Here is a 25946-nt window from a genome sequence, read left to right as displayed (position 1 = left end):
CAAAGCAGCCATTTCTTCCTGCTCTGCTCAGCCTGGTCCTTCTGCTGGAGAAAATTCATGTGCCTACTGTTCTCATCCATCCCTGGAAAGGGAGAGGGCTGGGCTATGTGTAATAAAAAATATCTCACACTGTTTACTGACCAAAGAGTTGTTCGACAGATGCTCCATTCTTAGCCATGCTTAAATTATTCCCTAAGCAAACAATACAAACTGCACACTTCATCTTACCCAACACAAAAATAAACAGAACACGCAAAATATATGGTTCTGGTTTAAGTTCCCATATAAAGAACACTGATTTCTACTTTGCTTAAATATTTTCTGCATAATGTTTGCTTGGTAATTTATTCTTTTACTGGCTACAACAAATTAAATGTCAGAACCTGTTTATTTTATGAATTTTTAAGTCTAATAGTGAGTCTCCTATTTCAGCTTAAATAATGTTGTTGATGAGATACCTCTTGATGGATTGTATAAATAAAGCCAGATACAGAGATTAAAAAAACAAGAGCTAGGTTTTTTCTTAGTTTACCAAAGAGACAAGTCAATAAATAAAACAGCTCTATTTTCCCTAAAGCTTCTCAGATGTTTGGGTGTCTTGTAGAGAGGTAACAAAAGGCACTACCTGCAAGATCACTGCAGATCTCCTTTGGGGTCCTTCCTACCACATCCCCTGAGCCCTGTCTCAGGGGCAGCCAGGAGGCTGGAGGGGATGGGTGAGGCTGGAGGGGATGGGTGAGGCTGGAGGGGATGGGTGAGGCTGGAGCTGGGGTGTCCCAGGGCTCTGGACCAGCCCCTCCATCTCCCAGCAGGGCCCAGGCTCTGAGGGCCCCTGGGACACCAGGCTGGGAGCCACTGAGGCCAGCCCAAACCACAAAGCCCCTGCTCCTCCTGGCCAGGGTTGGGCTGGGGGCTCTGCCCATCCTCCAGCCAGCCCAGCCCCAGGGTCACTCCTGCACAGCACTGCAGACACTGCCAGCAAGGTGGGGAAAAATCACTTCTCACCCTGACCTTTGAAATATGGAGCTGGGTCAGACATGTCAGACACCAGATCTCATCTGGAGTGAAAATGTCCAAGCAAGGATCTGGTCCATCATGGCCCTTTATCCTGGGCTCACTCTGGGCTCTTCAGGGCTGCCCATAGCTTGGAATAAGATCCTGTCTGAAGTTCTCACATGCACTTAGTATAAATATTTCCCACTAATTAAACAATTTGCTCACGAGCTGTAAGTGGATTAAGCTTGGCAAAGACCTTCTGTATCTCTAAAGCCACCTTATGTTAATTCACAAACAAATTATATCAATTTGTTTCACACAAGAAGGCAGAGGGAGTAAGAATCAATTTAGAGACTCCCTGGCACTGCTGGGAACTTACTATAATTTTCACTGCAAAAGGAGATGTTGGGCTGTTCTCTTGCTTTCTTGAAGCTAAAAACCAAAGTAATGTGTAATACAGGTCTCCAAACCCCAGAGCTGCCATCCACCTACTGCCAGCAGCTCCTGCCAATTGCCATGTGCTTGGAGCCCACCAGGGATGAATTTTTGCATTAAGACTTCTTTAACAGGGTCAGGGACAAGCTCCTGCCTTGCTTTTATGACTTACAGACTTAAAATTGTCAGCAGCAAGGAGCAGAGGGGTTGACAGGGCCCAGTGTGTGTAAGTCACATGCTGCAGCAGGGCTTCCCCTGGGGACAAGTCACTACTGGCTTTTTGGATGTGCTTCACCAGGTCCCTTCCCACCAAACATATACAAAGAGAAGTCAATCAGAAGAATAAAACATCAGGGAAGTAATGGGTCTGATTCATGGGGGTGTTTCTTCAGATTTAGGCAATTCCACCCAAAACTCTGCTTCAGAAATGCAGAAAAACTGAATGCAGAGGCCAGCAGTAGGAGCAGAGCAATTTCTGTGAGAAGTGATGCAGCAGCAGTGATGCAGCCCTTGAGGGAAACAAAGGATGCAGGTGGAAAGAAAAGAAAAAATATTGCCTCAGTTTATCAATTACTGATGCAATGAACAGAGTAACAAAATGGAGAAGGCCTGGGGGTAAAGAAATGACATTCTGGATGTTGCTGAGCTCTGCTGTTCCTGCTGGGATCAAGGGGCAGCCCCAGTGTGACTCAGGGGTGCTGGGCTCCCACAAGGGCACAGGTGGGTGATGGGAGGGATGGCTGGAGAGGAGAGATGCTCTCAATGAGGGATCAAAAGTTCAGCTCTTCAGATACCTGTGGTGTGTCTCTGGCTCCTGGGGAGGGTGGACCAGTGGGTGGGCCACCATCACCACTGGGGAGCGTGGTCCAGTGACAGATCCTTTTGTTTATGCTTTCAGTCTGAGGATGAAAGGGCATTTTTGGACACTGGAGGGGCAGGAGGAATGGCACTGACACCTTCCCAAGGAAGACAGACACAACACAAACCAGCTGTTTCTCACATCAGAGTTATTAGACTCCACCACCTTATTGTACCAGTGGGTATTCCCAAAACAAGTGGAGAAATACTGGTCTGATTTCTCTCCCTAGCCCAGGGAGTGCTTGTCCTGACTTGGCAGCAGGGATGAGACAGCTGGGCACAGAGGTGTTTCTTTTCAATCTCACCTCTGCAAAACTTGGAGGGCTGGATCCTGACACTCCCAGGAACAACCTGCCCAAGTGGCCACTCTCCAAAAGAGATGTAGGTCAGAGCAGTGTTAAAGAACACAGAATCATAGAATGGTTTGGGTTGGAAGGGATTTTACAGATCTGTTCCAACCCCCTGCCACAGGCAGGGACAGCTCCCACTAGACCAATTTGATCAGAAATAGCAACAAAGCTGATGAGATTCATGCACAGTGGCTCCTTAATTTAAATAACTCTTTTACTGAAGTTTATTTCCTATGCAGCAGCAATGTTAGGAGGGATGGAACATCTCTTGGAGCTTCTTCTCACTAAGATATTCCAAACTCAAGAGAAAAGACCTGTAACTGAGACAAAGAGGATTTACTTCAGTTCTTTTTGTATCCATGTAGGTTGCTGAGTCTTTTCTCAGTGAATTACAATAGATCACTCAGCTCAGGATCTCTTTACAGTCTTCTGGAATTAGTTCCAATAACAAGTGATGGAAATATTCCATTCAGGCAAAGGATTAGGAGAAGATACACACACTCAGTGTGAAAATTAGCAGCTCATGAGAACAAAATTATTATTTCCTCTCCATCCTGCCACCAAATCTGCAGCCAGTAGTGGGTTCAAGCAGCTGGAATTAAGCTGGAAATTAAGTTTCATGTTTTATGGGAGCTGAAGGAGTCACTCACTCTGCCCAGCAGCTGTTGGGGGTCAGCCCAGATGCTGAGGAGACCTCAAAGCTCATGTAAGGGCTGGGATACCAGCAGGAGGTGGGCACAGCCCTTGGGAATGAGCTGAGGTCCAACCTCCCCTGTCAGAGCAACCCCAACCCCACACAGCTCATGCTCAAAGGAAACACGGGGATCCTACAGGAATGGCTCTGTTGTACTTCTCTGCTACTGTGAGGGCAGAATTGAGCACACTCTCTCATTCCTGTGCATTGGTCACATCAGGAACCTGCTCTCCACTGAGGGACTGAGCTGTGTGGCAAACACTGCCTGAGGGTTCAGAGTTACCATCGAGGGAAGTGGCACATTCAGGGCTGGTTCACTGGGACTCAGAGCTGGAAAATGCTTTCAAAATGTACTGAATAGAAATAGATCAGTGGAAGAAATACTGTCACAGTAGGGACAAAGACACCTGTGTCTTCATCCAGAATATCCATTTTTTATTCTTCACAGCTCATATTTTAATGGTTTTCTAAGGCATCATGTTTAATACTAATTGGTTAGTAACTTATGGCAATTCAGTTCTTTAGTTAGTAATGTCCATCAAAAACTTTCCTCTCCAGAGATGTTTACACTCTTGTCTCCTGGGAAAAAGACGTTTCACACGGGTAGAATCTTTCTTCTCACAGGTGCAAATTTGTTCCCACAGGAATAGATTGATATCCAAGCTGATTCTCACTGTTAAAATTCCTTTCTCACAGGAACTTATCAGGCTGGCTGTTAGCTGTACAAGCCGAAGCAGCAAGCCCTGAACCATGATTTTACAAGGCCTTTCTTTTGTCAGGTTTTACCCACATGCCACAAAATACATCATAAAATGACTCTTCAAACATCACTGTCAACAGACCCAGTATCACAAATACTTTCATGGCATGTTTACTTGAGAAAGAGACTGTGAAAGGCATTATTCTGTGAATACTGGTATCTTTTCTTCTGCATGATGAAACAGCACAGACCTATCAATGCAGGCCCTAAGGCTGGAGAACCGAGATTATGTTGAATATCAAAATGTATAATTGTGCATCGCCTGCAAAGGCAAAAAGATCACTTGGCATTGTCTAACTAAAGCCTCATTAGCATTGTAACTTAATTATTGTTTTTTCTGCAAAGCTTTTCCCAGTGTCGGACCCACAATCATCTCTAAGTAAGAGGTTTATATTCCTCTTCCTGTAGATCAAACTTTGGACAAATAAAATTTTGTGAAATTTTGTTGACCTGCTGCTGTTGCTTCTGCATTAGCCAGCCCCAGCCAAATCCCTGTGTGTCCTCTTGGACAAACAGTCCAAGTCCTTCCACCAAAATTACACACTAAATTTGCAGCCCCCTTGTTTTTCAGTATTCCATTAGAGAGTAGAAACAGCGTAAGACTTATATAAGGAGTGACCCCAAAACATGAGAAACTCGCAACCTCTGCACAGATCATCTCTGAACTTGCAAAAGGGCTCAGTTAGTTGGCTAACAGAAATATTTACCCAGCTAGAGGGAAAATACTCAGCCACAGATTTTTATCTAACAGTGTCTCTAGTGACAGCTTAACATGGAATTTGTACTCTAAGGGGTAATTTAACTTCAACAAGCTTTTCCTACAAAGAACACTGAAAATTGCACTTTCTCTGGTCGACGCTTTCATTGTTGCTGGTATAATGTTCTCTCAGCATATAGAAGATTACTCATATATTGTTACTCATATTATTTACAGACATAGGTCTCAATACATACACAGGTATTGTGTGTACCACTGAGATGTTGGAAAGAAAAACTGCTGAGATTTCCACCTCTCCAAGAGAGAGAGGTTTGAACCAGTTCCCAGATGTCACATGACAGTTAAAATAGAATTATACTCATGTTTTTATTCAAATAACTACTCTAAAATTACAAAAGATAAGTACTACCTTTCAGCATGAATAAACTTGAATACATGCTAAAAATAATCCCACATTAACTCCTGAAGTCGCTGCCTTCTGGAGGGTGTAAATGGATAGAGTTTGCTTTAGATGTTTTACATAACCATATGTCAAAAAATTCAATAGAACAAAAATTGCATATTTGAAAAGTGAATCTGCAGCTATTTGAGAGGTAGTGTCACTTATTTTTTTAAACAGCAACTCAAATCTTTTATCTGAGATGAAGACTTTTGATGCAAATAGTTTTTTTTACTCTGGTGGCATAAAAATTTTAGGGGATGGACAAAAAGGTCTGAAACAGCCTAGGGATTAAGGTACAAATCTCTCACCCTCACTTAGAACTGTTTGTACTTAAGAATGTGTGTAGCCCTGATGAAATCAATGAACTCCACTACAGAGAAAGGGACAACTCAAAATGAGGAGGGCAAGCAGTGTCTGAGCCACTTCTAATAAATATATAAATATCCTCCAGTGGCAGGCTGTGGTTTCAGCTATAAATCAGAATTCTCTCCTTTTTTATTTTTTCATATTACAGCATATTTTTACCTCAGCCAACTGGTAAGAACAGCACAGGACATCACCTTTTGGCTCTGCTGCCATGGAAGATCCTGAGGCTCCTGCAAGCCCTGAGAGTTATTTACTATATGTCATTTATTTTTTATAAAGTTCTCTAAACACAGTGGGTGGCACGGGGCAGAGGGATGGCACAGCAATGCTTTAACAGCTGTCAGGGAGTTTCTTGAGGAGGGCAGGGCTGGGCTGTGCATGTTTCTCATAACTCAGAGGACAATTTCCACCCTCGATTCAGGCACTGCTTTCAGAAAGTACATTTCACCAGCAGAATGTCTGGAACTGTGAATAATAAAAGATGTATTAACCCAAGTACACAGATTAGAAGATAAAGCACAAACAGCTTCCTTCTATATGCAAGGGTGAGTTCTGTAAATCCGAGTAAAGCAATACCATAAGGAGGCAAAATACAATACAAAATGAATTTGTAAGTACTAAGCAAAGAGTTTGAGAATTACTGCAAATGGCAAGTTCTGGGCATTTAAAACGTGGAAGATTATGCCTTACTGGAACAGAATTCTCCAGGACTCATCATTTGGGCTGTAGTGTCAAACACAGGATCTCTAAATACCTTGGCCCTCACTCTGCCACTTCCGAACACATTTAATTACAAAGACACACGTTTTCAAAAATTATGGTATATATTATCATAGAACAGCTCTACTTTCTAACAGTATAGTAGCATCCAAATTCCAAGGTGATAAATGTGCAGTGAGACTCCTTAATGTTACTCAAAGTTCCAGTGTCAGGGAGGAAATACATACTGGACCAGTTCCCAGAGAGAGTTTGTAAATTGATTCGGGGTCCCTAAGCACTGTGCATGTGAGCTGGTTTTCCATTGTTACTAGGCTCAACAACACTGAATAATTTTGGGGAAAGAAATTCTCTGTAGAAATCCCAGGAGTGGATAACCTTTCCAACACAGAGTCTTGTCCTGCAGTGTCCAGCTCAACATCCATATCTGGTAGGACAGACTGAGTTAATTTTTCGTTACTGAGATCTGTTCAGCACATAACTCCACAGTTCTCCCTGCTCTAAGTTGGTTCTGCTCTGATGACTTCACCCCTGGAAGTATAAATGCCTGCCTCATTTGGACATCAGATACCACGCACTGGGGGTGGGAGGGTTTGGAAAGTCCACAGCTTACCCTTCTGCCTCCTGACACGCATCAGAAATTCTCCCTGCTCCAGCTGGAGCAGAGAAACCCCAGCACAGGCTTTCTTTCACAGCCCGTCCCTGCAGTCATACATTTGTAAATCATTCTCAGCTGTGGATATTTATGATTCAAACTTCTCTTCTTTTATCAATAAACATCCTTCAAAGCCGAGCCTTTGCTCTGTAACTAACTTGAATTCAACAAGCAAATTTCAGACATTTTTTTAAGATCCAAACAATATGAATATGCAGTTAAGAATCTTTATCTTTGCAATCAGTCATTTGCCATCATTTTCCTTCTCTCTACTTTCAAGTTTTAGCAGAACTGCATGATATTATGTCTTACATAATACAGACTGGATAATTACCAAATGTCCCATATGTTGTAGGTCATTCCCACAGCTGTTGATGCTTAAACTCTTGCCTCCTGTTTCTCCATGAGCAGGCATCCTACCAAGTTTTGATGAACACAATAGATTGGTAAATCTATTTACCCAATATTTACAAATTTATATTTACAGTATAAAAGAAAAAGGATTCCTTTCCACTAACAAAAAGGGAAAGGGAAAGAGAGGAGAGGGAGAGGAGAGGAGAGGAGAGGAGAGGAGAGGAGAGGAGAGGAGAGGAGAAGGTTTTGAACTACCAGAGCAAAACATTTTAATTAGGCTGATAAATAAATCAATCCAAAGAATCAGAATCTTTCATGAGATGGCAAAATTTATCCTGCTGTGAATTTGAGGAGTGGATGCTGAGGGCAGCTTGGAATCTGGAGCAGAGACAGGAAATGATACAAACAGCTGCAGGAGCAGAGGGGTTATTTTATTTACATGAGACACGATAAGCAGCACGGCCCCTGGCACAGGGATTCACAACGAAATCCACATTGCAGGACTGTCAGTGACTGACACTTTGGATCTTAAGGTACAGAATTCCTGGGGCTCCCACAGCCTCATGTTTGGGGGAAGGTAATGAGAGCATTTTGTGAGCAAAATTGGTCATGGCTCAGTGGGAGAGACACGTTGTCATATCAAACTGTGAAGATGCAGAGCTTCCAGGAGGGTTTATTTTTCTTTTTTTTCTGCAGTTGTTTTGTTTAGCCAAGTATAATCTGTATTTTAAGGCAAACAAGATGGTGGTAACGAATGGGTCACCTCATTCTCTTGCAAGGGCTTTGTGAAAGGGGAAAGTGATTGTGCTGCCTCACCAGAAAAGATGGTGATTTGAGAAAGTAAGCTCAATTGTCTGAACAATATTCTGCAAACGAGTGAAGAAAATTTGTATCAGAGAACAAAGGATGAGTCACACAGAATTACTCAATAAGAAACAGCAAGTCAACTTTCAGAGGATTTGGGTGATGTGGATATCTCCTGAAATTATGCTTCACTGCAGCATCAGTCATGATGGAAACAAGACACACAGCAGTAAAAATACCCTGTCATTCCATAAGTGGAAAATTTCAGGTGACAAAAACCAAAGCAAAACTCAGTCACACTGTATTTCAGATAGCTTGTTTAGACTCTGCAAGTTGAGCCCAGAAATCTCCCAAAGAAGTCTGAGGGGCAGTGGTGTTTTACCCACTATCCCACCAGGAACAAGAGACTGATGACAGGAATGATTGAGGCTGGATTTTGACACTTGAGCATACATAGAGTAGGTGTAGAGAAGATTACAGTTATGCACACAGATGGAAGAAGTAGATCACTGGAGAACAGAAGTGTGACAGTATTAAGACAGATAAAGTAATTTATTTCATAGGAAACGATTACAGAGTTGAGAATCGTGGGGTGCTTTCTTTTCCATCAGAGTGAAAAGGAAAGAATATCTGATTTTATTCCACATGATCCTCAAGATGTGTCATGTGCTTCTGATGGAGTCAGAGACATAAAATGGTTTAGAGAGTGGGTGAACATTTGGATTTCTACCTGATTGACAATGTGCAAGTCAGGGAATTGGCCCAGCATCAATGAGTATCTCATTAATTTTGGCATTAAATACTGTCAACACTGAGGGAAGAAAGTCATGTAACAGGTTCAGAATCAAGACGTTGCCCTATATTTGAAGAATCAGCATTGAAATTAATATAATTTTACTAATTCCCTGTCCCAGGGGTTGCCCTGAGGAAGCTGGAACAGTTATTAGGTTTAAGAGTGGAGTATTTATAACCAGTGTTTCTCAGTGTCCACTTAATCTAGTGACCAAACATAAAAAAACCCCCCAAAACTCTGCTGGCAGTCACCCACTGGGAATTATCTTGATGTCAGCAAGAGCTTCCACCCAAATCTGGCACAATATGTCTTCTGCTCAGAATTACAGGACTTTGTGTTGCTTTCCAGCAGTGGCACCATGCACAGATCAGAAAATATTCTGCATTCAGGTGCTAATGCTTCTGTCTTCTGTCCCAGGTAAGGCGTGCACAAAGCAGGGCTGATTCCTGGCACCAGAAAGGTTTGTACTTGTTGTGTTCTGGCACACTGAGGCCAAATTCTCTCTTATGGACAACCCAGGAGTTCTACAGAAATTAAAATATGAAATCTGGAATTCGGCTTGAACAGGATGGAAGAAAATGAGTCTTTAAGGAGGAGAAGCAATTTGAGGTAGCTCAAAATAATTTCAGAAATTAATTGACTTTGAAATAACTGGCAATGCTATCTAGGCACCAGGTAGGCAATTTTATAAAGTAAGAGTTCTAAGGGATGTTGAAATTGGAGAGCAGAATACTTGTATAAAATACATGGGTTTTCCTGCTAGTTTTCCATAATGTTATCTGTAAAACACATACAGAAAGTCCAAAGGCATCAGAGCCTTTCAAAGCCTTTTGTGTATTCTTCCTCTGCACATTAGAGAGGGAGATACTAAGAGCTGAGCAAATCATCAAAGGAAATGTATGTGCCTAAATTCCTTTTGAGTAGACTACTTATTTTCTGAGGATCTGAGTCCAGAGACACCAGATGGTTGTTTTTCTCAGATATTTAGGCACCTACACATGCAAATAGGTGCCCAGCAGTATGTTCAAGTATGTCCAAACACTTCATTCTCTAAATAACCATTAAAAATATTGATGCAACATTTTCATCCTACGATTTTTTTTTCTAAAATATCAAAGAAAAAAAATACTTCTGTGGAAATTTTTAACTGAAGAGATGAGCACCCCCAGGCTACAGAGTGAGGACCACACAGATCTGGGATATTCCTGCCAAATGCAGCTCTAGACAGTGGAAAGTGATGGCAGCAGCTCTAGGAACAGCCTGGCACTGGAGGAGTTAAAAACTGCAGTTGAAGAGAGATTAAAAGCTACAGCCAAATTTAGTTGTGTTGCAACCAAGTAGTTAAATATCTCTGTCCCTCCCTACCTTCCAGGATTCCCCCAAACTGAATGGGGACACAAAAATACACTTGGGAGGGGTGATTTGAAGAAGTTCAGATGACATTTACCCTGCAAAAATTCAGCAAAAATTCCTGAACCCCCAAAGGAGAAGAAGGAAGCAGCTCAGAGAGGAGAAGATGAGAAGTACAAACACTAAACAAAAATACCAAATTTACTCCCCCTTTTCTAGGGACATAGATCTTGTGTAGCTGAATGCCAGCAGAGATTTCTGATAACCAAAAAGCCTGTGCTGGGTTCTGCTGAAGAGGAACTGGGTGTAGCTTCTGTTCTTGAGAAGAATATATGATGTTTTGTCCTAGAGATACCTTTTTTTAGATTTCTGACACTTCAGTAAATTAGTTTATAGCAAAATACAAAGGAAGATGGGCTTGGGGAACAATTAGGGAATTTTAAAATGCAACAAAAAGTTACAGGGAAAAAAATCTCTTTGCTATAATTGATAGTTTTGTCTCAAAGGGAATTAACAGAATTTTATGACTTTGATCTTCTAAAGAATGAGGTTCTTAACTTCATTAGTCATTTTGCTTCAGTTGCAGCATGGATGCCACAAGAGAGAAACCCCCAGCCTTTTAAAAGGGGCAATCCTCCTACATTTGTCACAGCTGCCCTACTGAAGTTCAGTTCAAGAGATCAGTTAGAGATTCTGTGGCAGAAAATCCATTATAATTAATGAGCATTCATAATTAATGGCTGGCCTGATGTAGCCTTTGAGAAGGATCACAGCTTTTCTCCTTGTGATCTTAATGCAACAATTTCACTTTATGATCACAACCTTTCTATCTACTTAAAAACTTAGCAATGGGTTAAATGATAGCAGGAGTTAGATAATTCCACTCTTAACCAAAGTTAAAAGCTCTTTAGTTTGCTGTTCTCAGAGACTGCACTAACTGTTCTGATTATGAAGCATGAATTTTAATAACACTGTACTGTACTCCTCACCTGCATAGGTTTAGAATTAATTAAAATACAACAGGAATGTATCTGCTTCTATCTAGGCAAGGAACATGAGTGAGTAACAAGATCTTCCATCACCTCAAAAGAAACATCTCTTGCTAACACTGATTTCCTCTGCAAAGTTAAAAATCAGGTAAAGTTTTTACTTTATTAATGGGGGAAAATTAGTTGCAAGTATTTCTATTTGCTTTATATTTCACACAGTTTTATGAGCACTCTTACTGGTGGGAAAAAGAAAATAATGCTTTTCTAACTGATAGTGGAGTATGAGTTGCTCAAATTTATTTCCATGAAACTATGGCAATGAAATTAAAACCAATTTTCTTGCTCCATGAAGGAGCAGCTATTCCAGAAGCAAAAAGATTTTAGATTGTTACAATAACCCTTGTCACACCCTGGTAGATTTTATTTCCAGGTAGATTCAATAAGCCCAAGTTCAGAGCAGCTTTGCCAAGGGCATTTTCCAGCTCTGCTGGGTGGCCATGAGGACCAGGGCACCCCTGCTCTGGGTCAGCCCTGGCCCTGTGTCCCAGGGTGATGTTGTGATGCTTGTATCCCCAGATGTGTGTTCTGTTAATGCTGGATATTATGTTCTGTGCCTTCAAGACTGAAGTTTTGTTTTGGTTTGTTATCAGCCTGCTCCCCCACGGCTGGCAGGACAGACAGACAGGGCAGTACATAGTGTGGGTTTTGATTTTTGCCTGGCTTTTTGCTTTGCTCTTGCTTTTTGCTTCTGCTCGCTAGTTAGTTTAGCTAAGCAGTCCAAATCTTTCCCTGGACTGTTTTCTTTCCCTTTTTGGAACCATTCAAACCTGCTCCAGGCTGGGACCTGGGAAACACCCAGAGTTTGCATCCTGTGGCTGCAGCAGCTATCCCCAGTGCTGGAGGGAGCGACAACAGAGCCACCACTGCCAGGAGAGACTTTCTGAATTTGCCATCCTTTTCAGATTGGTGAGAGAGTGTTGTCATCCAGTATTGTTAATTTTGTGTGCTGGGGGTGTTTTGCCTGCTAAATAAGCAGGTTCTTTCCACTTCTCTCTGAGGAATCCTTCCCAAACTGGTTGGGGGGAGAGCCCGTGTGGGTTTGCTTTCTGGAGGGGCCCCCTTTGGAGGTTTTCTCCCAAATTTGCCCTAAACCAGGGCACCCTGCCAGATTTCTAAGGCTTCCAAAGCAGAAGTGCTCCAGCACGCTGCACTGCCATCCCCTGTGGCAGCGTGGGCAGCACCTTGCCTTGATCACTGATAATTACAGGCTCAGGCAGGGAGAGCCAAAGGCAGGGCTGGCACAGCTGGGAAGGGGACACGGAGGACACAGAGGACTCCCAAGGGTAAGCTGTGCCAGCCTGGGTGGATTCCTCCTGCAGGCACTGACAGCTGGGCTGCCCACTCACAGATCTGGTTCTCCACCTCTCCCTGGCAGCTGGGCTTTCCTCTCCTCTGGCTCTCCCCAAAGGTCTGACCAGCAGCCCTGACAGAAACAGGGAGAGGATGCTCCAGGGTTTGTGGAGACACAGAAATCTGGATCACCAGAAAAGTGTCATCTGATTCAAGGCTGGGTCTGCTCAGGCAGGGACAGTGCGTGGTCACTTCTATAATAAAATGTATCTGAAATAGAAAGTGCTGACCATATGTAAATATGTAAAATTTTGTAATGTCGAATCCTTCTCTGGGATACAGACTCCACCCCAGAACAAGGAATAAACAGACACAGAAACCTGATGTACAGGTCTAAGAGCCTTTTGTCTCCCTTTTTGGGCGAGTGTCTTCAGTGAACAGCACAAATCTTTCAGATCAGCTCTCCTGTAGGATGGAAATGATGGATTTACCTTCCCTTGTAAATCTGCGGGTGTTTTTAGAGAGCAGGAAAATAGGAAGAGGTTGATTTTCTCAATTAAGGATTTCATTTTAAAAATTGAAACAGAGTTTTTGTTCTGCCATGCTTAATTTACTTCAGTTTGGGACACAAACAAGATCTCTTCTGATGGAAACCTGGGCTCTGCTGAGGACAGACTGTCCCCTGCTATGGGCAGGCCCTGTTTTCAGAGGTGTTCTGTGTGTTTTAGAGGAGGTTTCAATCATAACATCAAAAAGACCCTGGAGTTAAAAAACAAGCAATGTGATTTCTTGAGTCAGACTGTTCTGAATGACAAATTAGAAATCACAAAACTGTTTTTCTTTATCAAGCAGCACACAAGCAATTAAACTCCCCAATCCCTGGCCTGCTGAGGAACACTGTGTTCAATTTTCCTTTAATTTTTTCACAGTCATAGATGGAAATACATCTTAAAGCAGTAGCCAGCCACACTGAGAGACTGGTACTCCAGTGGGATGATGGTATAACTTTCCAGAGAGTGTCAATAGCTTATTAAAATTTCAGCTTCATCACCCCCAGGGTTCAGCTCCATCTTCCACCCTGTTTTAGATGGTTCTTTAGTCTTTTTTTTTTTTTTAAATTTTTAACCGCATCAGAGCACCTTGCCACCTTTACTGATTAATCCTCTGGATCCCTGCAGGGTAAGGAAGTATTACCAAGTCTGTTTTTCAAACTAAGGAGGAGTTTGCAAACTAAGATATTGCAAAATAGATATCTTGTTGCACAGAACATGACCAGGGACACCCAGGCTTGGCAGGCATGCAGGGAGGCAGGAGCTCCATGGGCTGTAAAATAACTTCCCCCTCTATTTCTAGGGGATCACCCAGGTTTAATAACTCACCTTATTACTTGCTGTTGACTCCCCTCAGAATTTACAATAAATATGAACCTTAAGACAAACAGAGCAAAAATCAATAACCAGAGAAGAAAGAGGAACCCCATCTCCCCAGGCTGTCACCCACTGCCTGACAGACACAGCCACAGCTGCCCACCGCTGACAGACCCTGCCCAGGGCTCACAAACAGAGGAGGGAAAATTCCTGACACCAGACAGGTGAGTTGCACCAGCAAGAAGCCATAAATAAAGATGGATTCTGGTAATAAAAGAACCTGTGATGATCTGTGAGGCTTCAGAAACAGTCCTTGGTCATCCCAAACATCTGATACTGGCAAAATTAATGTAGGGAGAAGGAGGGCGATGCCAGAGAATTTCTGCCTGAGTTCAAGACTTTTTCAAGAGGTGATGGGGACCCCCAGCCACTGCTGGTCTGAATTCCCTACAATGAAGTTAACATTGCAGTTAAATGGGAAGTTTTGCAGCATACAGTGGAACACGCAGGAGGGTTATACACACAGGTGGGATATCTTTTGTGCAGCAGCCTGGAGAAAGACTCCCTTTAATCCTTTTGAGAAGAGACATGAATAGGAGACAGGTGAGAAGCACAATTTTTCACAGCCTCCCCAAATCTCCTTCTGATGCCCAGAGGATCTATTCAGGATGGGACTGATACTGCCTTTTATTCACATTGCAAGTTGGTGAGGGACTGCTAACACCAGAAACAAACCATATTCAGAACTGAAACCTTGCAGTGAGTTTAATCCCTTCATCCTTTCTTTTCTTACTAAAATTCATCCCCCAATAATTGGGGTTAAACTCTGGCCACACAGACCCAGTGAGCAGCACACAGCCTTGTTACTGCACATTTCTGTCCTTGGACTTGCCTCCCTGCCCCAGGGAGCACCAGGCTGGACCAGAAGCAGCCCCAGGGAGCATCCTGGTGCTGCAGGGCCAGGACTGATGTGCTCCTGAGCCAGCACATGCAGGCAGCACCACAGTGCCCAGCCGAGGGCTGAGCTGGCAGCCCTGAGCTGGGGGGAGCTTTTCTCCTGCTGCAGAGCCCAGCCCAGCTCCACGGCCCCGTTTGTTCCCAGCTCAGCTGAAAAACCAGCACTGTTTGACTCAGGATCTGTTTGAGTGTAAAGGAGGTACCAAAGTCAACCTTTCTCTGCAATTAAACCTTTTGCTTTTTCTTCCAGAGCACCTCCTGCCCGTGTTCTCCATGGGTGGATGTATGGAAGCTGCGTCCCCAGGGGGGTCACTGGATGCCCACCCACATCTCCTGGCTGTGTGAAACTCCATCAAGCTGTGCTTTGCCTTCTGAACACACCAAGAAGGTGACTGCACAGAGAAAATTACAATTTTGGTCAGGACCCAGGGAACCCATGCATGACCACACACAACCTTTCACCGAGGGTGAAGCTCTGCACCCTGCAGAGCCCCTCAGAAGCCAGTGAAGGCAGGGCAGGGAGGCTGGGATGCTCCCACCACCCAGGTAACAGCCAGACTCACTCCCCTACACCCACTGGAGCACGGGCAAAGCTTACTGGGAGGGCAGGAGGTGTGTGGTGCTCATTGCCCATCCCATGGCTGGGTGAATCACAGCACCTCCCAGCCTGGAGAAGAGCAGAGGATCTGGATGCAGCACTGACCACACACACACAAGCTCCCTTTATAGAATCCCAGAATGGTTTGCGTTGGAAGGGACCTTAAGATGACCCAGTTCCACCCCACTGCCTCAGACTTCTCTGGAAACTTCCTAAATGCTCCTGCTTTAGCTGGTGCAAACATGTCCTGAGAACCTCATGGTAGAAGTTAGTTTGAAATAACACACACAAGCTCTTCTGAAACAAAACATTTTCATGACTTTTCTGCACTTGAGCCAATTTCTTCAGGCATCCTGCCCCATATTTAAGAACCAAAGGCAAGATCCCCACATTAGGTGTCTAGTGCTAAATTTTATGGTCCTGCACTTAAAAATATGTTCCTAAATATCTGCAACTCAGGCACCTGGAAATAAGTATTCGCCTTTGGAGTGAACAGAAAAGGAAATAATCCCTGTATGTTATTTTTATTTTCTTTCCTTTATATGGTTTTAAGCTGCTTTTATGCGGCACTGGAAAGTTACAGCCTGTGATTTGTTGCATTCTGGTCTGCTAATAGAAACATCCCCCTGACTGCTGCTCACTCTGCAGAGCAGGAGGATCGTAATGCAGATTGTAAATGGTTGCATTACGGAGAAAGATAATGTTTCTTTCCACTTTCATTTCCCTGGGTTGGTGTTTATCGTGGTAGGGGTTGCGTAAGCACATGAGAGAGACATCATGCATTATTTACCAGGCTGGAGCTGGGGAAAGGCTCCAGCCTTCCAGAGTGTGGATCAACGCCCAGCAATTCCCACCCGCTAAGATTTGTGCTGTGTGTGGTGGGAGCTGGGCTGGAGGATTGTTAAAGCAAACAGGATCATCCTGCCAGCCTGGAGAGCAGCAGGGGATGGGCTGAGGGGCACAGGCTCTGTTCTCCCTCCGTTCAGCTCTGGACAGTTTATGTCATTATTTACTTCACACCTTGGCAAGACTGGACCAGAGCTGCCACCGAGTCACCACAACCATCAACCAACTCCTGCAGGTCTGCTGGGGCTCCAACACACCTGGACAAAACTTCTTGCTGTTGAACGTAGCTGAGGGCAGACAAACCCAGAGGTGGGGGTGACACAGGGGGAGGCAGAAGCCTTTCCAGCCCCAGGATTGTCCCCAGGATGCCACCAGGGCCAGCGATGCTGACCCAGTTTCTAAGCAGGACAGGAAGTTGCAACACTCTAAAGTTTATTATCATTAAACTCTAGCCAGTGTCAGAGGCTCTGTGTTTGTCCTTGCAGTGCTACTGCCAGTGCACATAAAAGCTAACAAAATCAGCCACTAAATGCTGGCAGCCTTGGGAAAGAATTAAAAAAATCCCCAAAACCGAGAAACAAACCCAGTGAAACTACTAAATAAGGAATAAGTTAATGAGGAAAAATTAAAAGGAACTGAAGACTTTAAAAACTCTTCCAAATTAAGGAGAACAAAGAGAAAGGATCAGCTCTTATTTTTGCAATTAAGGTGTTATTTATGGCAATTTAGCTGTTTTAAGATTAAGCCTGGATACAGTGCCACAGTAAATACATCTGATTTACTCCCAAGGCTTCTCACCAGTTTGTATATGAGCTCCAGCCAGCCAGCCAAAAAGCAAGAGGAGTTCAGAACTCCCTGTGTGCACACAAAGCCTGTAAAACACCCCAAGGATTGCTCCCCATGCTGGGCACTGGAAACAATCCCAGCACTGGCACCAGAGCTGAGACACGGCCCCCTCAGGGCAGGATCCTTCCAGGAATGAGAGAGAACACGGTGTGGGAGCAAAAGGGAAAAATAAAGATTCTGGCTCTGTGTCTTCATGCAACCTCCCTGTGAAGAGGGTGGAAAGAGGGTGCTCAGGGGGCACCCCCGTGTGTGAGGGCAGGGATGCAGCCCCATGAGAGGTTTGGGGGCATTTACTGGGCAGAGCAAACAGCTCTGGCCTTTGCCCTGTCCCAGCAGTGAGGGAACCATCCTGTCCCTGGACTGTGCATCCTCCCCCAGGGAAATGCTCCCCACGGGCTCAAAGGAGGGATGGAGGCTAAAGGTGCCAAGGAGCCCCTGGCAGAGCTCTTCTGCACCGCACTTCTGTGCAGGGAGGAAACACATCAATGGCCATGACATCCCTCTGCATCTTTTGTTGCATTTCCCTCCTATTACAGAGTTGGAAACATCTGCAGAGAGCCTGTATGTTAAACATTAAGACTGTGCACACTGTCTTAGGATTCAGCCCCAGATGCCTTCTTGGTTTTCCTACATATTAATAAAAACAATAAAGAAAATAAATAAAAAAGGATGTAAAGCTTTGTTAAACTCAAAAACAGTTCAGAGAGGAGAGAGCTGAAGTTGGGATGGTGCTGGGAAGACATTCAGCCTTGCCATGCTGCTGCTCGGAGTCCCCTCTTTGAAGGAGGCATGGAAGGAGACGCTGCAACATGAGAGTTCAAACTCTGGCCCTGTTGATTTTTCCAGCCCCCGTGGCTGCCTGCCTCAGCATCCTGCTCTTTGAACCCACAGGGTAAACAGGTGTGGGCAGGAGATGTGCTCCCAGAGGAGCACTGGGGGCAGGCAGGAAAAGCCCCTGCTGCCATCCTGGAGAGCAGCATGGGGCACTCAGAGCACTTGGGCTGAAAAACGGGAAGAACAGGGAAAGAGGAGCAAAAGTCAAGAAAACCTTCCACAGAGGAAGACCTCCTTGTGGATGACAGGGTCCCCAGGCCTTGTAAGTAAACACACAGGTAATGGCTCTCCTGAGGATGGATGCAGGAGGATGTGAGCAGGAATGTGACAGAGAAGTGTCAGCTTTCTACCAGCCCAGCAGAGCTGCTGGTGGCACAAGGGTTTAACTAGAGCACCTGGAGCTTGGCAGGACATGAGGAACGTGCTGACCAGGGCCTCAGAATGTGTCAATTTGACTTGATTTTATTCAGATCTAACTGACCAGAAGATTCCTCTTCTCTTCATTTGCCCTCTCCCAGCAGAAACATTTATTATGCTAAGTGAAATGTTTAACCACTGGCACTGTTGGCTGCAACAGCTCATCATAAGCAGCTTTAGCATTTGCTGGGATCAGCACCCTGGGGCTGGAGGTGGTGTTTTCCTCTGCCCAGTTACTCTTCCTCACTCCTCTCTCATCTCCCCTGCCCGTTTTTCAAGTTCCAATGCGTTAAAATAAAAGTATTAACGGCGCTTATCTGATGCATGGGAGATTGTGAGAGCAAGCTGGCGAGCAGCCAGGAGCTAATAGCAGCATAAAGCAATTTGCTGAAAAAAAAGAATTAACATGCTAATTGTCAGGCTGGAGAGGTTGCTGGGGATCACAGAGGAGTAACCAAAAAAAAAAAAAAAAAAGAAGAAGAAAGAAAAAGGGACATTGATTACTCTAGGTTTAAACAATAAAGGGCTGAAGAAGAAAGAAAGGTTTTGAGGCAATTTTCTTCTTTTTTGTCCCGTTCTCTGCTGCCCTCCCCCAGCTCAAAACCTCCAGCCAGAGCCTCAGGCACTCACGGGAATTTATCCGAAGATCTCTTCCTTTTTAGCATCGTGTCAGTGCCAGCTGCAGCGCGGGCTCGGCAGCAGTGTGCAGCCCTGCCCTGCCCGGGCTGGAGCTGCGGCCGGGCAAAGCCGGGTCCAACAGAGCCCGCCCTGGCTGAGCCAGCGCTGGGAGCCTCCCTGAGAACTGAATCCCCAGGGAAGCTGTTTTGGGGTTTCTTTCCCGGACAAAGGGACGTCGCTCTTTTTTTAATTATTATTTTTTAAAATTTATTTCTCTCAAAGCAATGAAAGGAGTGCCTGGAAAGCTCAGCCTCTTAACCCCGGCTCCACAGAGCGCCGTTAACTGGGATTAGGAAAGTCAACTAATGCTTCCCAGCGCCAGGATTTCGGCAGCACGGAGCCTCCCGAGGCACAGACCCGCCACGGCAGCATCTCCGGGCAGCGGCTGCCTCTCTGCACAGATGCCGCTTAACCCCGGATTTCTGTGCGCCCCACTTGTGCAGAGCGGCTGCAGAGCCACCGTGCCGCCCCTCGGCGGGCGGTGAGCGCTGCCAGGGCTGCTCGGTGCCCGCCAGCCGGGCTGAAGGAGCTCTGCCGTGCCCAGCCCGTGCCGGAGCGGGGCACCGGGCTCGCAGCTCTCCCCGCACATCCCTGCTGACCGCAGATGAGCCAGAGCATCTCCCCAAACCCGGCGTGCTGGGGGAACCAGGGCCAGGACACGAGGTACCTGTATCATTTTTGATTAATATTTGTGGGTAAATGCTGTAAATATGAGCCAAGAAGATTTAAAAGAGAGTCACTGAGCCGTGCAAGTGAATTAATTTGCTTTAGACAACATGCGGCTGGGTTGCATCCTTTTACAAGCAGGAACATTATTTCTTTCCTATGCCAAAGACTGACTGCGTTTGTCCTCCTGTTTTACTTCTGCTGCGGAAGAAATTTAAGCAAGAACATGTATAGTGAATTGCTCAATTCAACCAGTGCCACCGAAGCTCACCTAATGATTCAGACCAACACGCCCTACCTGAGCAGCACTCCGAGACCCGTGAGCTCCTCTGCTCTTTACATGTCCACAGCCCGGGTGTTAAAAGAAGGGGAAATAAATAAGCCAGACCTGGTGACTTACATAATTCTATTTTTCTTTCTGTTCTTGACTGTGACATTCATTGTGTTCTTCATAAACTGCCAGCTGAAAAATTCTTTTTTTGCTACTCTTCCTTACGACAGATCGCTCAGGGAGGCGAGGAACCCGTGGAGGACACAAGCTGTCTGACACTTCTCATTCCAGCAGGAGCAGGCACCACAAACCCCGTGCAAAAAGGAGTTTGTGCCATGTGCCAGTGCATGGATGTGACCCCCTTTAGAGTAGTGGGCAGGAGGAGATTGCTCAAAATTATGCTGTATGCCAATCTGAGTAGCTGTAAATAAAAAGCTCTGTTATGAACTGAAGAGAATGCTTTAGCAAATTGATACAGTTTTTTGCAAAAAATTGCCCCGTGATTCCAGATTAAGCTCTGTGTGTATGCAAATGTCATCATCCACCCATTCAGTGTCCATACAAGGATAATTGTATTAACAACAATCTCTGATTTGGGCATCTGGTGGAGCTTGTTCCCCCATGTTTAGGAAAACAAGCATCAAATGTAAAAAACCAGTGTATTTACCTAACAGCTCCAGAGATGGGTTTCTCCCAACTGCTGCTGGAACAGCATGGTGATGCTGTGGGAGGCCTGCCAGGCAGGAGGAGAAAATGAAAAATGTTTATTTGGGCTTTTGATTGTCATTCTGTTAAGGCTGTTTTTGATGTTTGAATGCATCATTGATCAAGTCTTAAGTTACCACTTATGTGAAACACTTACTGCCTAAGGAATTTATTTTCATCTTTCATAAACTGCAAAGGAAATTATTTGCCACAGCATGAAACCAAAATAATCAAGATGGGGAGAAGTGGGGAAGGAAAATTAATTTATTTAATATTATGCAAACTATTGAAAAGTGTGAGGAGAGTGCTCCAAGTTTAATACACAAAGTGGATAAGTTCTGAAAGCCATAAAACACAGCTTTATAGGAATAGTAGCTTTACTTTGTCACTCCATGCTCTTCATCTAAACCTTGCCCAATTAGAAACATGAATTATCAATATTACAACAGCTTTATTCAACACTGGTCACTGGCAACCCTTACAATTTCAAATTACTATCTGATTTTTTTCAAAAATCAGAACAAAAAAAAAACCTTCTGCTTAACACTGGTAGGTGACAATCTATTTTGTAGATGCTGATTTCTTGTAAACTTGCAGTTACAGCTCAATTCCAGATGAAGCTGCATGAATTTGGAAAGAGTGTCCATAATTCCCACAAACTGCAGGCAAAGGGCTTGGGTTTTGTTGGTTTGGTGTGGGGTTTTTTTGTGTTTTTTGTTATTGTTGTTGTTTTTTAAATCAAATGGCTCAACATACAGGAGAATTGCAGCTATCCAGAAACACCCAGTCCTAAATTCTGTTTTAGCTGCAGTTTTGGGTATTGGATCATCTGAAATGGGTTTCACAGTGGTGTCAGATGCTGCTCCTAACCCTGTTCTTGAACTGCAGAGTACTCCAGATGTATATATGTGTACATAACTTATTTCATCCAAAGGAGGAGATTTTACAATGCAATTACACACACATACAGGCTTGCACTCAAGAACACAGACAAAATGTGTATATATGGAAGTCTGTTTGCAAGCTGCTTCTTTTTTAACCCAAGAATTGCACAGTTGATAACACTTCCATGTCATTGTCTTTGTTACCATGTTTTATTTTGCTCCAATAAGCTAAACTACTACATAACAGATTTCAATATTTTATTCCTTGATATGTGGCCAATATTTCCTCTGAACCAAATTTAACTGGTGTAATTCCAATTAATGCAGAAAGCAACAATAAATGCAAGTGTATTTCTCTCAGCCCTTTTTCAATAAATCAAGTTTTATCAAATCAGGCATTTCTTATTTATTTTTAAGTAATGACAGCTTGTTTTCAGCTACCAGCCATAATGAGTTTGGTCTAAGAATTTCTGCTGGCAAAAGCCTCAGAACCTGACAGAGCACACGTTGCTTTGCACTCTTTATTTAAACATTCAAGAATAGCTCCAGAATAATCCTATTTTTCTCCACAGCCTGGTTGGAGTAATACTACAGAAGAACCTGTCATGCTAAAAGTGTTAACTGATTTTCTGGGAATGCTTTTGTCCATGTCCTGTGTTGTTCTCATCAATATCCAGGATCATTTCTATTGCAGAAGAAAGTTTCATTAATGATATTCAGAAACATAGAACAGTTTGGGTTGGAAAGGCCCTTAAAGTTCATCCAGTACCAACCCCCCTGCCATGGGCAGGGTCATTTTCCAATGCCAGGTTGCCCCAAGCCCCTTCCAATCTGGCTTTGAGCATTTCCAGGGATGGGGCACCACCATAATTTCAGCCAATGTACGAAACGTGTAGAAAGCTTTCACCAGGCTCAGAATTCAAGCTGACCAAAAAATCCACTTTCCAACCACAGGCACACCAGGGAGGGACTGACAGACATGGCTTCACCTGCTGGAACTGTTTTATTGGATGTATGACACGTGTGGGGTCCCACATGGATTCTCCTTCCCTTTCTCTCACTCTCTGCCAGTCACAGTCCTGCCCCTGACACAAACACACTGTCCCTGCATCTTTGACCAAATCCCATTTTCTCCATGTGCCTTTTAAGAGCCTCTGAACAGAGCCCTGCAGCAGCCTCCCCCTCCTGATGGCTTTTCCTCCAGGCAGGCTGGAGGTCAAGACACTGCGACACTAAAGATGAGTGAAACACCAGGAATCTGGGCAGCGAGGCTGGGAGACGAAGAGTGGTCCCCGTTTAGAGAAATTCTTACTGTTACAGGCTTTGCTTTCCAAAGATGAGCAGCCCCTGTAACAGTTTGAGGAGCATTCACACACTTCACATGCATGGCTAAGCGCCCTGCTGAATCAGGACCTGAGAGGTAAAGAGGGTTCTAACTCTCCCTCTGGGCCAGGGAAACAACTCATCATTTGCACCTGGCAGCAGTGAGATGCTTTGAAGCTGATGCCAGCCTTTCAATGGATTATTATTATTGTGATATTTCATTCTGATGTAATATTTCATTCTGTTTGAACGCACAGGCAGTGCCCACAGGGAGTTTGTCACAGCCCTGTACTGAGTAACCAGGGAGAAACCACCAGCTCTGTGCTCCTCTGGGAGGGCATTCCACAACGGGGAGCTCACCCATCCATTGCTCTGCCTGAACACTGGGTTTGGTAACATTTTGGGGCCTCAGCAGGACCCATCTTTCTTCTCACATTTCCTGCTGCAAGTGGGCTTCCCCATGAGCATTTGTCCTCCTGCACTTCCCCCTAAGGAAAATCAGGAGCTGAGGGTTTTCTATACCCTATGCCACACAGTTTCTGCTGGAAAGAGCTCACCTGTAGGACTCACAAGTCAGCAAACTGCAGAGCAAGACAAAAGGTAAAGAATAAATCCTAAAAGCTAAATATTCCATGTCTGTCTGGGGAGTCAGCCTGGTAACAAAGCCAGTGCTGCACGGCAAGGCTGATCATGTGGCATGATCACAGTCCAAACCTGTACCAAACCACTGGGGCCACTGCAATGTGTAACTCACTTGCTTTAAGAAGTTTTATTTTCTAGCAGCTTCATGCCCTGGTGACCATGATCACAGTCCAAACCTGTACCAAACCACTGGGGCCACTGCAATGTGTAACTCACTTGCTTTAAGAAGTTTTTTTTCTTAAGCAGCTGCCCCACTCCCACAGAGCAGAGTGTGGCCAGAGCTGACCCCAGCAGATGAAAAGGTTCAGTTCAGCTCTGCCAAGGCAGTGACCCCACTGACCACTGCTCTGCCCATGGTCCTTGCTCTCCTACACATTTTGAGAGCCAGGAGCTTTACCTACCTGATATTTGAAATATTTAAAACAATGGAAGATGTATCAGACTGAGATGGTGAAAGGAAGAGACCTGGATTGTGCTCATGGCACATTTGTGTTTAGAAGGTTCTTTATTCCAGAAACTACAAGTAGAGAAGTTTGCTCTAAATCCATTAATCTATACAGAAGTTCTCAAGGGCAACAAGGTACATAGTCACATATTTTCAATATTTTTTTCCTCTTCTTGCCCTCCTTTTTGCCCTCCTGGAATCATAAAATTCTTCCCTTCAGGGCTGAGCATCTGCATAGAGCACCAGTGGCGAATTCTATTCAAGAACACAGCCTGGTCCATGCTAAGTTTGCACTTTAATATACTGCATTTACCTCATTTTCTTAGAGGAAACTTAAGAATTGCTTCTATTAAAATCTTTTAGTGGCACTGCTCACCAGAGACCTGAAATCTTAGAAAAAATAGTCTCCATTTGGCTCTTGCTGAACAGAGCCCATTTTGTCTGTTTTGTGCCTGAAGTGAAAGTCACACAGCCCAAAGCTGTCTCAAGTGGCTCCTCAGTTTGCCATCAGCAGTTTCTCTAAGAGACTTCAGAAAATCAGGAATTGCAGGAATGATTGGGTTACACAGTACTTATAATTTAGTCCTGGAAATAAATTCTATTATTGCAAACAACAAAGTTATTTCTCAAAAAGAGAATGGGGAAAAAAGATATTTATAAACAACAAAATAAAACTGGCCTTAGAACAGAAAAGCTGCTAATTTAAAAAGTATGGGGTTTTTCTTCCAATGCCTTGTGGAAAAAAGGAGCCCTGCAAGAAGCTGGAACACAGAATGGCTGGAGATGACCCAAAGCTTCTATCCCCCAGAAAGTCACCCTTCAACTCCCTGATCTCACACCTCCATGAGAGTGAAGTAGTCTTACAGAATTTGTCTTTGGGAGTGGAAATGTTATCAAAGTACACTTGTTGGAAGCTTATTTTCAAGACCTAAGTCTGAAAAAAAAAATATTTCACATTAACCTGCTGGTGTATATAAATCCCACCTGTCATTACGAGGCTTTCACCTTGCCCTCGCTGTCCCACATCTCCTGTGGCAGGAACATTTCTGTGCCGTGGTCCCAGTCTGTGCAATCCCCACTTGCAGTGCCGCAGCTCAGTCTCTGCTAACTCTGGTGACAGCCAAGCAGCTCCTGCCCGAGGCAGGGGGCTGCAGGAGGTGACAGTGACAGAGCTGCCTGTGACACCTCGGATGTGCTGCCCACTGCTCCTCCCTCCAGCAGAGCACGGGCAAATCAAACAGCAACAGAGAGCTCAGCAATTAAATGTGAAACTGAGCTGGCAGAAAGCTGCTCTCTGCTCCAGGACAAGAAAGATCTCTCCTGTCACAGGGTATGGGACACCCAGTGTTTAATTACTTTAATTTGCTTTTCACATAGCAGTGAACAGAAGCAGCCTCTGACTTATTTAACACACAGTGTAGGTTGAAGAGGGGGTGGAAGAGGGCTGTTTCACCCAAAACTTTTTTTCCATCTGTAAAAATCCTACGAATAAAGAATTTCAGAGGTTTCTTTGGCTACCTATTCTCCTGGAGTTGTTACTCTACCTCCAAATTCCCCAAAGACCAATAAGATTTAAAAAAGCCCCTCTTCGTTTCTACATTATTTAAAACTTTTAATAATCAAAGTATTTTGTTTCCTTGCTTTTTACTTAAAAAAACTATTCATAAAAATACACATAAAGATTCTGAAAAGCCAATAAGCCACTGAAACTTCATCTGAGATCTTGCTCAAAAATTAGGCTGTATATTCTGTGTAATACTACCACAGTAAGTCTTCTGGGGATTCTCATGGCAATCATTGTTTTAGAAGCAAACCCATGAGAATAGTACAGTATCA

General features: G+C 44.2%; 1 protein-coding gene across 1 annotated transcript; it reads left to right on the top strand.

Annotated features, from left to right (window-relative positions):
- The first annotated feature begins 18175 nt into the window (after positions 1-18175).
- SMIM32 (small integral membrane protein 32) lies at positions 18176-22344 on the top strand. Its single transcript, XM_039701858.1, has 2 exons — positions 18176-18341; positions 19397-22344. Exon 2 carries the CDS (start codon positions 20067-20069, stop codon positions 20385-20387), a length of 321 nt encoding a protein of 106 aa, XP_039557792.1. The 5' UTR covers positions 18176-18341; positions 19397-20066; the 3' UTR covers positions 20388-22344.
- Positions 22345-25946: the final 3602 nt, after the last annotated feature.

Source organism: Passer montanus, unplaced genomic scaffold (genome assembly GCF_014805655.1).
Source record: "Passer montanus isolate IOZ18808 unplaced genomic scaffold, ASM1480565v1 scaffold15, whole genome shotgun sequence".
In the NCBI taxonomy this organism is placed as follows: Eukaryota; Metazoa; Chordata; class Aves; order Passeriformes; family Passeridae; genus Passer; species Passer montanus.
Note: the sequence above shows the minus strand (reverse complement) of the source record. Positions and strands in the feature narration are given on the sequence as shown.

What these genes read in the sequence shown, in the direction of transcription:
- SMIM32 (XM_039701858.1), top strand. Translation starts at nt 20,067, where the DNA reads ATGTATAGTGAATTGCTCAATTCAACCAGTGCCACCGAAGCTCACCTA.